The 11,521-nt window shown below is 45.7% G+C and overlaps 1 protein-coding gene across 1 annotated transcript; it reads left to right on the forward strand.

Annotated features, from left to right (window-relative positions):
* Positions 1 to 10,097: 10,097 nt before the first annotated feature.
* Positions 10,098 to 11,375, forward strand: ANOM_002349 (Zn(II)2Cys6 transcription factor domain-containing protein; the record flags this gene model as incomplete). Its single annotated transcript, XM_015547606.1, has 3 exons — positions 10,098 to 10,556; positions 10,614 to 10,818; positions 10,873 to 11,375. 3 exons carry the CDS (start codon positions 10,098 to 10,100, stop codon positions 11,373 to 11,375), a joined length of 1,167 nt encoding a protein of 388 aa, XP_015410578.1.
* Positions 11,376 to 11,521: the final 146 nt, after the last annotated feature.

The following is an 11,521-nucleotide window of genomic DNA, read 5'->3' on the forward strand; positions in this document are numbered from 1 at the left end:
TGACTTCCGCTTCGGGAGTCACGGCCTTGTGGCCTTGCAGCCTGGTGCAGCACTCATGACATCATCTTCGATATCATTCCTGAATGACGTCATTGCTCAACAGATCTAATTCTGGCGATGTTATCGGTCACTTTACTTTTTCTTTTCTCTTTTTCGCGATTAGACGGTCTCTTATGATGACGCATGTGGATTCTTTTTTTCTTTTCGTTTCTACTTCCTACGGTACCATACAGGTGTGGTGTTTCGAATTCAGACAGCCGGCTCAGTATTTTATCATTTTTTCTAATTGCGGTTATTTTTGCGATTTGAGCATATGTGGGGCTTAGATTTTTCTTTTGTTTTGAACTGGTTTTACCACTGGTGGTTAAAATGGTCGCATCCAAAAAGAAGCAACGGGTTCATTGGGGATTTGATGCAAACTGATATTACCCTCATCATAATTATTCTGCGGTTGGTTTTTCCAAAGTTCTCGAGCAAGCCGCGTTACGAATCCTTTTTTGTTACGATGTACAATATTCACTCATCCTGTACGATCACTATGATATGACGTCTGCGTGTTTTTTTTTTCTGATTTGCATTGGGCTGGCATGGGTGTGTTGGGACAGTGTACAGAGTGTGCATTGGATTGGTGTGTATAGTATGACCAACATGTATAAATAGTCACTTAATGAACCGCGAGGTTACCAAAACTTCTGATCCACACCAGACATAATAATCATTAGTAACCGTCCACCTCTATTTCCGAGTCCTGAGGCAATCATAAGCTCCGAGTCAGACAGCTCCGTTGTCAAAGCTCAAGCTTAGCTGCCCCTCACTTCGCTTAGCAAGTCAAGCCATCATCACCACAACCATCGTCCATAGATATCAAGACTCCCGACCGACTAGTTGGTAGAATACGAGCACGACTACGTATACTCTCCATTGACGATGGAAATTAAGACCAGCCGTGCGCTTCCCACTGGCCCTCTCGTCTCACCCATAGGATTGCCAGCAATTGAATCGTCAACATCATCACCCTGTTAATCACGTCGATCTTCCCCGCCCTAGCCCCCCGCCCGGACTGTAATTCCCATGCAATCGGCCGTTGTGTGCGTTGATTCGCCAATGGGTCTGGAGCTGTGACAAACATGATCCATTCATGCATGTCTCCTTATATTAAGGCCCATCGGGGATACGGAAAGTCGTTATCCGTGGGTCCAATCCTGCTATCAGTGGCCTCATTTGACAAATAACGAATCGAATAATCCCCATTCAGAAATTAGAATTTAAAATGAACAATGTGCATACATGAATCAGAAACTTCATAGCCACAATTTTCATGTGTAACGCAATGCGGTATTGAGACTTTTGAAGGGAGGGAGTGGGGGGTTACCGAGTACATTTGAATTGAATTGTTCTTTGTATGTATCGCATGTTTGTTTGTATGTACAAGGTTTGTGGCGCAGTTACTACATAAGATATTTGTATCTACTTTATTTTAATTCACTATACAGTTCGTTATACATATTGCTGTAGACCTGAAACTGAACCTAGATTGGAAGCTGAGGATGCCTAATTTTTACAAATTCTGTTTCTGAAATTTGACAATAATTCAAAAAAGACATAGAAAGGGATTGCGTGTGATCTCAGATCTACAGTTGAGGTAACCGCGATATCATACTTCAGTCATACGCCCTGTTTTGCGAAGGGATGGACTTGAATCATTGAATCATGGGGCAGGTTGTCGTACATCCATACATACATACCGATGACGGGAAAAGGGGATGTACAGTAATGTAAGATTGGATTCATGCGGCGTTGATCATGACGCCATTTTGCAGGGGGCTTTTGGTGGGTGTGTCTCGGGTAGAGATCCACTGTACTTTCTTTGGGTGTGGCTGAGACTATCTTAAACATCTTTGGGTTCGTTGATGTACTCGGAGTATGTAAATGTAAATATGGTGAATGGTTGTATTTGTCTATCTTGTGTATAATTGGAAACTCGATCACTGTACTGTCTGGTGCAATTAATTGAAGAGTCAATTAATAGTAGTAGTTCTCTGGTGGGTAAAGGACTCATCTAATCACCTTGCATGAAGCTCTACAGAGTATCTAGTAGGGACAGATACTTACATCCATTAGTCCTGTTCATGACAGTTGGAAGATCGCTTGTCGGCAGAGCTGAAATGTTCAGTCCGTGTGGCTTGAATAGTTTGTTGGGAGTTGTTGTGTATCAGTTCTAGTTAGGTTAAATGTGTGCCTGAGGAAGTGTTTGCACACTGTGCCACTACTCTCACTAGGCATCTCTTTCAATAGAACAGGCGAATGCTCTGGCAAGGAGGTATCCCTGAGCATCCTGAAAATGCCTTGACTTTTATCTACTGCTTTTTAAAGAGCATTCTGCCATCGCATATCACTCCAATCCTTGAAAATATCGACCCAGCTTGTTTCACATCTACCAGGCCATAACTCCGACTTCGCTTCACGAAACCTCTGACTCCCAGATAAATGATCAACTGGCTGACCTTCTATCAGATCGTCGAGTGACCAGTGCCTGATGAACTGCTGTGCCTTTCTTCCAAGTTTTCGCAGAAAGTGACTGTCCTCGTGCTGATAGATATCGATTATAACCGGTAGTCTGGAAGGGTTCTTCCACAACGGACTGCAAAGGGACGAACTCTATATAACAGCATTCCGCAGCACGCAGATATCAACATAGTGTATCGTAGTCTATTGAATATGCGGTATGGGACTGACTTTTCCTTAACATCATACTCATTATCTCTTCTACTTAGACCGAATACACTCCGTGCCCTAAGATCCTTGAAGTTCTATAGTACCAATGTCCATTGCGAAGTCGTTCAAGATTCTTGCCCTTGCCGGCCTCATATCAACGCATTATCCAATCTAGGCTGAAATATTGACTGCGTGGATGCCGGCTTCAAAGATTCAATTGTAAGAAAGCTAGCATAGAATTCTCCCAAAGGGCGCAAAGCTATCGATTGCGTGGCGTTTCCCTTTTGATAGATCTCTATGTTGATAAGGGGCTAATTTGTTGGCGTGGACTGGAAGTACACCTCATTTTCTTAATTACGGAGTTTTGGGTACCTGCTGAGAACGCCATATGTTACTATTTCCTATATAATATGCTAAACGGGCTGATACGTCTGCTACTGATCCATGTGATCTTCTGGGATAGTTTTCTGCATAGCATTTGGTCCCCTTCTAGTCTATTTCAGGGTATCCTGGTGAGTTTATTCTCCAGCGATAAGGGAGCCAACCTTGTTGCTGCATAAATCTTGAGAGAGAGCGCGAAATACTAGAAGAAAAAGACAAAATAGAGATTCTATCTTGCGAAGTGATATATATAGTCTGCTATCCCAGCTCGCCCAATCAGAAGGTGTTAACACTCCCACTTTCAATCTCCTCCATCCTTAGTAATATCTAGATTAGATATCGAGTTTGCCAGAGTGAATAATATCACCGTTAACGAGAAGCACTTTTTCTATTAACCAAGCCAGTAATTACGAAGCCACGAGCACCGGGCAGTATTCCACTGCCGACACAACACGCATTTGAATGCATGTGGGTCAGGAATGATATAGATCTATTAGCATGTGTCCGAATTGATTCTGTAATCGAACATAGCATGCCAGCCTGGGCTAGAGGGGCAAGAAGAAGGCTTTGGCAGAAGGTTTTGCTAGATATTTCGCCATTTGGTGTCCTGTCTGCGTTTGATACGGGTTCTGGTATACGGGTGTGTCGGATTTAGAACTATTTCAGGTTTCATTAGCCTGTCGTTGTAGTTGTATTTTAGAATAGGCTGTGCAAGTGTACTTACCCTTCCTTTTTTGGGTTATTCTTTGAGATTGAATAATGAACGCGCCGACTATACGAATCTTGTTTGATATAGTCCAAGACCGCCGTAATCGAAGGGTCGAGCACAATAGAACAGCCGATAGAGCGAATGCAGTGGCAGGAGCGCGTGGTGGAAATGATAACGAGAGTTGGGCTACTTCCTCGGGGTAAAGCCATGCTATTTCTATTAGTTGACTCATTTAATAGGGGCGTAGCCTAATTTTTGTTCATATCCATGATTCCCTGTATGATAGTGCACCTACAGCACCAAGAAAAAACTAGTTATAGAAACTTAGGGAAGTAGGAAACCACGAAACTCCAAAGGAGAATATATGCCCATAAAAGCTCTTGATGACGGCCGTCATCCTTTCGGCAGTAGCGAGCTTCTTACATCCTTGAACTCAAGCTTCCTCATAATACTGAGGTAGTCTAGTCTGTTGAGCAAGTTGATCATATCTCGTACGTCTGCAAATGTGGAATGGAGGCCCCAGAGGACGTTCTTCTGACGTCTTAGTACCAGTGCAAATTCCTTTAGACCAGGTATGGATCTTTGTGATGTAGTGGTAAGAAATAGCTCACCAAAAGCATACCTGTCAATGAACAGTAAAAAAACCACTGCACGATGATCATGGCATGTTCGACGGCTAACAACCGGTCAAGCAAGTTGATAGAGGGTTGGTCAGGAACCTTGACAAGCAGCAGGGTTAAGTGAATATGTCCAGAACAACTCGCCTTAGGAATTGCTAAGCAATGATGCAATTACAGCCCCAAATGATGCTCTAGACTGGGTGACTTAATCCTGAAGAATGGTAGATTCTATCTCTGTACAGTCGGCGGTCATCTTCAATCCGTGCCAGGTGTTGTTTGAAACTCCCTCATGACTGCACCGGCTGGCTCTATCACGAGCCAATTTTTGTCAAAAATAAAATACAGCATAAATGTTTCGAGCCGTCATTATTATGCCTGCTTACAAGGTCATTGTGAACCTGCGGACCTTCGGCCCTGATGAGTGGCCGGGAGACAACTCTTCTCGCCTTCAATGGCCTAGAAGTAGCACGTCTTAGCCGGGGTCTCGAATGTCTATGCATTAAAGGATTAGTAGATGCAAGACTACTCCAATTCTGGCCATCTGCGGTTTCACTAATTGCTGGATTCTCCGAAGTTTCTCCCGACTATGGAGTGTAACTGCACTGCCGGGCTGTGTTAAGAAAAAGCAAAAAAGAGACTCCGGCGTCACCGACTGCAATGAGGTGGCATGGGAATAATAAGATGCGTTCTTAATCATAACCCCGCGCGTGTCTAAAATATGAACGGCTTTTGTAGGCAGCTGGAACGGTATAGGTCTTAGTGGAAACACGTCTCAATCATTTGCCGGGTTCTCTCAAAGCCACCTATGATGGGAAAGAAGCGTCTACATTATCAAATTGCTCCACAAGGGTGATGCAGCTCATGATCCGCTCTTGCTTCGTCGGGGGATTGTGCTCCGGCCATTCGCTTTTTGTACAGAGATAGAAGATTCCTGTTTTGCCTCCGCGGCTCATCAATATTCAGTTGTAGAGCGATTCAGCCTTCGGTATCGGTGTCCAAGTATTCCTGAGCGAGTTGTTGGAACTCGTGCCAGGCTTAAATTCTCAGTAAATTGATTTTTGCGTATGGCGATCTCTTTGTCGCTAAATGAATAAGGACATTGTCCGGCAAAGCTCAAGCTTGACCATTCGCTGAAAATCATTCTACTAAGCTTACCCGGAGTGGAATAACAACAACTTCAGAGACTTCTCCACGGCGGATGAAAAGTTCTCGGAAAACACATGGGATATTCATGGCGTTATGTGCAACTCTATCTTCAAGGATTATCGCAGCTTCGTAGACTTTTGCTAGTTTGGCCTGGGACCATTCCTGTAAAGCAGCAGCTGTACCTTCGTCCACGTCACTGAAGTCATCAGGGAGTTTAGGTTGTATAAGCACTTTTGTATAGTTTTGCGGAGGCTTTAGAAACAAAGATCACTGGGCTTGAAGAAAGAACGGAAGGATCGACAAAGATTGAAAATCGATTAGCGACGCTATCCTAGAGCTCTCCTTAGGCGAAACAAAAATATTCCCTATATGGAGGTCACTATGCCATAGTGTAGGCTGAACAGACTAGGATAACACTGGATGTGAGTCCAGCATCTGCATTAGATCCATTGCATATTCTAAAAGCTGGGTTTGTTCTTGAATGTTTCCTCGGCTAAATGTTGGCTGCTTATCGATTGGGTGCTTGCTTGAGGTCTGATATAGCTCTCGCATTGCAATTGATATCCCGAGATCTGATACTGTATTCTCTATGCGATCACTAGCCTGTGCACATGGCAGAGTCTGGGTTACTCACAAGGCCCTCGATCAAGACCCCCACTTCGAGTGGATAAGTCCGTATATTTCCTCACTGGTATAAAGGGTGTGAGTAAGTGGGGAAACTATGGTCAGGAATACATACCATACTCCAAGAGCCTATCTCACATGTTGTTGCAAGGGACGGTGGTCCAGCAATCAACAGGGAAGGTTCGCAATGACTTCCTTTGCATTTGGCTTTTTCATTAGAAGAGCCTTGCTAAAGCCTCCTTGGAGATACGAGATGAGTCCCCATCGGCGAAAGCAGCAACATCACCAAGCGTATCCAAGTCGAACTTCAGGTAACGCTGATCAAGCTGGCGTTGTTCGTCGACAAGGAAATTCCCGTTAGTATACCATACTCACGTGTCCGGCCCGACATGTTGTCCCGAGCTGAAAAGGTTCATACTACAATGGCATTTGCATCCCTTCAACCTCCAACATTGCTCAATAACTTTTTGTCTACCCTTGGCTCTATATCTTTTCCTTTTCCTTTTGTTTGCTATGCCCTCAATATCGAGAGCTGTTTTATCTGTCCTGGTGATCCTATCTGGATGATCAAGGCCTTGCCCTTATTCAAGATGGGCTGAAGGATCCTACCATCGTTCTGGGGTAAAGAGACACCCAAAAAAGGGGCGAAAAAAGAAAAGAAAAGAAAAAAAGAAACAAAGAAAAACAAAGAAAGAATGATCGCTTGGATCTGGGCGCAAAATTCGGGATCATGCTGATCCTCTCATGTTGACCAAATTTGGCTCACCGTATGAACAAATCCGAGTGTAGGCAAATACTTCTGTCTCTTGGCACTTGGTACAGGACTATCCGCGTCATTATTTATATACTAAAGATAATAAGCTATCTGGCATGGACCTAAGCGCTAGTCTACTGGAATAGCAAGCGATGGCGCCAAAGGCCACGTTTTCTGCTGCCAGCACCACAAGCGCAACTGTTCCGTTTTGCTCTCACCGAGTCGATCGACAAGATGTGCCGCGCATCCTTCACATTGCTATAGTGACCAACTACGGATCAATTCTCCACCCTGCTCCAAATACGTGGGGGAGGACTTTCTTTCTCACGGTAATTCGTTTGACCGCTCTACTTATGTGCTTCAATGCCTTGAGCCAAGTATGGCAAGGACTATCGTTCCAGCTCGTTCTACCAGTAATCCCTTTGATTGTTCGACACCGAACATGACTATAATAAGCGTTAATAAGCGATTAGCGATCAGCTAGTCATGCACGCGTTCGAAATTAGTTAGGAACTGGTAACCTTTTCGCCGGGTACAGGGGTGGTTAACCGGAAGCTACCGGGTTGGATGTGAAGCTCTACTTCCACTGTTCCATTGGCCTGATGGTTCTTGAGATCAGATCGAAGCAGAAGAATGAAAAATGGTACAACAAACCAAAAGTTTAGGCCTGAGGAATAAAACTGGAAAGGAGAGGGCAAGAAGAACGCTGCCTCAGCCGTTGATCGCTTGCAAATCAGACTCTGAAGATCTCAGTTTCAGGTACCATTTAACCTTATTTTCATTCCTCACGTTCCCAACTTCCAATACTTGCAAGTTGCTATCCACTAGGAAAAACTAATCTGAATCCACCTCCGTGTGAGCTACACCAGACTGGTATGGCTTGGCTTCCTTTGAGAAACTTTACGTCCCACCGACCCGCCGGAGTTTAGTGGCTTAATCCTGCTAGTGATATCTACCTACCTCGGCTTTTCGCTGCGACTAGCACATCGTTCAAGACTAATCGATTTTCAACCCAAGACTGTCTCAAAATGGGAAATGGAAAGTGAGACAGGAGCGTATGAGCTTCTTCCTTGACTATGAACTTTGGTTGACCTCTGCTGGAGGAACCCTTAGGTATTATTATATTCCTTGTTTACTCAAGGAACATGGGCTTTTGAACCCCCCACATTGACCGGCATCCGGCCGAGGTCGGTACTGTCTAGAAAAGTTTGAAGTATTGATGAAGCTGAGTATTTCAGATGGATGGGCAGTTACGGTCGTCGGCTCCGGACACGCCTAGGAGCCGATAACGTCGATCAGCACCAAGAATTTCCCCCTTCCTAGACCCTTAGCTTCTATACTATATCCCGAGATTCATTGGCTGTCTACAGGAAAAGGATCTACTTAGTGTAGGCACTTTATTCAAGACTACCTAATCACAATACATGCAGAAAGGTACGTAGACCCTGTGAATCACGTGGACAACCCTAATCACATTCTGCGTTTTAGACTACACAGTATATGTACCAGTTAGATGGACATCAAAGCTGGGGAAAGTGGAACCCGCCAGTCCATTTTTCCACCTATTCGTTTCTCCGAAGATGTGCCCAAATATGGCGCGAAAAGGCCATCAATAGGGGAGACAGAGTGGCGGACTGGTTGAAGCTGATCTTTTTCCAGTTAGGGAAGGCAGTTCTGCCTGGTACTTGAGGAGCTGTCATTGCTTACAAGCCTATGAAAAGACACAGATGGTCCTCTGTAATTTATTTTTAGCGCTCTATAATTCCTTTCTGGTCGGTACCATTCGTCAAGCCCGCATCACCAGGCATCCGCTATTCGATCTAACGTACACGCGGACTTTCGCACCCTAGATCGATTGCGATGATTGAATACCATTACTGCCTAGACCACTGGTATGGTGCAATACCCGACCAGAGTTATCCGGGTATGTCCAGTGATAAAGCCATAACCCTTGTTATCATCGTTATCATCCTTTTCGCCACTTTTCCGGTATGCATTCGCTTGTTCTTCTTGGCCGAAACCATCGCGCATTCCTTTGAAACGGGCTCTTGTATACACCGAGAAATAGTAGCATCTGGTGATTGCTCGGCAGGGATGGTAAGGATGGCACTATTCAAACCCAACGACGTTAAGCGTACCGCTGATCGACGTGGCCGGGCCGTTGCCAGAAACCATCTTGTTCTTCAGCCGAGAAGCTAACCGCTTTGATTTCAACCGGACGAGTGGGTCGGGTCTGAATCCTTCGATTCCAGAATTCAGGGCGGCGGGTGACAAAGTGGAATTACCTGTCTGGGGCCTTGGACGATTTGCCCGCTTGGGGCGCATGTTCAGAAAATAGATCGAGCCATTTAATGTCCTATGATCTGAGGGCATTCTGATTGCACAGTACCATGTGTTTCTAGCGTGAAGGAAACGCATCAAGCTAGTGGAGGCCTTTAGCGCGACCAGCAAGTTCCGGCCGTCTTTTGCTTCCAAGTTCCGATGTCAACTTCACTTCTCATTGGAGCCTTGATATGCATATCTTCATCGAGGATGGCTAGGATTCAGATCCTTCTATTGCAGACCACTTTCTCGTACCCTCCTCCACAGTCGATCAAAGTTGCTCTTATTGAGGCCCCGGACGATGAATCCTTCGCTCCGCTGTCCCTACTTATGGACGAGCATGCGGCTACCCGGTGATTAGGGCTAGCTTAAGACTATCCTAGGCAAAGGGAAGCCAATAAAGGATGTAGGACTAGCGTCGACACTAGATGATGAGCCTGCAGATGAGGGATATTAGAGTTTACGAATGCTGGACCTCAATTGAAACCTGACGGGAGCGGAAGCGGGTCTCTGGATGCCAATCACGTTCACTGATACGTAGATGGTGTTTTAATCTGGAGATTCAAGAAAACGGAAAATTCCGCGGCCATCCTGCAGAAGAAGATACACTGGCTATCCATGCAGGCATTTTCCTAGTCAAACCAATATATCCGACAGCTTTGAGCCTAGCGTGATGCTCGAAGCGGTCACGATCTATAAAAGGTTCAATCACTCGCTCGCCGTCCAGCCAGAACCTCCACTCGATCAAGATACCTCGTCACCCCCCAGATCAGACTAATCATATACCTACATACATACGTATATACATACATATATATCTCTCACAATGGTGTCTTCTTCTGAAGTCCCCAGTCACTTGTCCAATAGTTGGAAAGCCACCGAAGCCCCTTCCCGACGTTCATCGCCCCGTCTTTGCTCTGCATGCGACGCTTGTCGTCAGTCTCGTGTCAAGTGTACCGGCGGTAATCCATGCCAACGTTGCGGGAACAATGGTGCAAATTGTCATTACAGTGTTTCGATGCGGAATGGAAGGCTGAAGGCGAACAGAGTGCAAAAGCCAGCTGCTCAAGCTTCACCTCCCTACAGCGGTACTCCTACCGGCAGACATAACCGCGGAAGCTCGAGAGACCTGCACATGAACGACGGTCTAAGTGCAAACACAAGCACGATATCTGCTCCACAGTCTATCTCCAACGATGGGCTGTCTTCATGTGATACAGATCCCTCCTTCACGGGGCCCTATTTTGCAACTGGATTGAACCACAGTTCCTTACTGCAAGTATCAGTATGCCTAGTCACACCCCCTGCAAGGTTCATGCTGACTCCAAATTGAAACCCATAGGCTGATCTGAATGTTCACCACCCATCCAGCACCCCAATGGATTCTATAACCTCCAACCTGGCTCTGTCGTCAGATATGCTCCTCGGCATAGGCCTAGGTTCTGGCAGTTCTACAGATGATGAGTGGGGTTCTTCGACCGGAATCTCTGGCTTTAATATGCCACCGAGCCCGTTCGACTTGGGTAGTCGGTCTCGCTCAGCTAGATGTGCGTGTATGAGGGTACAGCTGCTCTGCATCGCTGAGCTAAGTGGGGCTCAAGATGATATTGACCATATGGTCCTGGGTTCCATTCTTGAATTATCTCGTCAAACATGTGAGCAAATTAGACAAGAGCTGTCCTGTACGCTCTGTACAAAAGACTCAATCCGATTTATCATGACCATCGTCGTGCTCCAGCATCTTACAAACCTCTTCTGCAGGGTGGCCAACAATGGTACATGGTATGTCTCTAATGCACCGCTGGGCTTAGGGTCATTTCGGCTGTCGGAGGAAGAGGACCGAGCACACAAGAGCCTACTCGTTGTCTCATCTCTAGGTTATGTAGATGCTATCCTGGACCTCCTGGGAAGTTCGGTGCGAGAGTTCCACTACGCAGAAATTGTGCAACAGAAGACTGGTGAAATAGCCACAGAGACGGGCCGTTCTAATCTCAAATGGATCATGGAGACGGTGTCCCGCTTGAGGGGTCAAGTCCAAACGATGATCAAAGTGATAGGGGGGTTAGATTGGGCGCGCACTACGAGTGGTATTCAGCAGGAATAGTCATGGCTGTTAAGATCAGAGGTCATCCCTGGATCTAACATAAGACTAGCCGCGGATTTCTACTGTCGTCCTGTCCGACGAGTGGGTTGATCGAATCACAGTATGGCCCATGGCTGGTTAAGTTACTTCCGGTCGACTTGTTGGCC

Source organism: Aspergillus nomiae (assembly GCF_001204775.2).
Source record: "Aspergillus nomiae NRRL 13137 chromosome Unknown contig00027, whole genome shotgun sequence".
Classification (NCBI taxonomy): Eukaryota; Fungi; Ascomycota; class Eurotiomycetes; order Eurotiales; family Aspergillaceae; genus Aspergillus; species Aspergillus nomiae.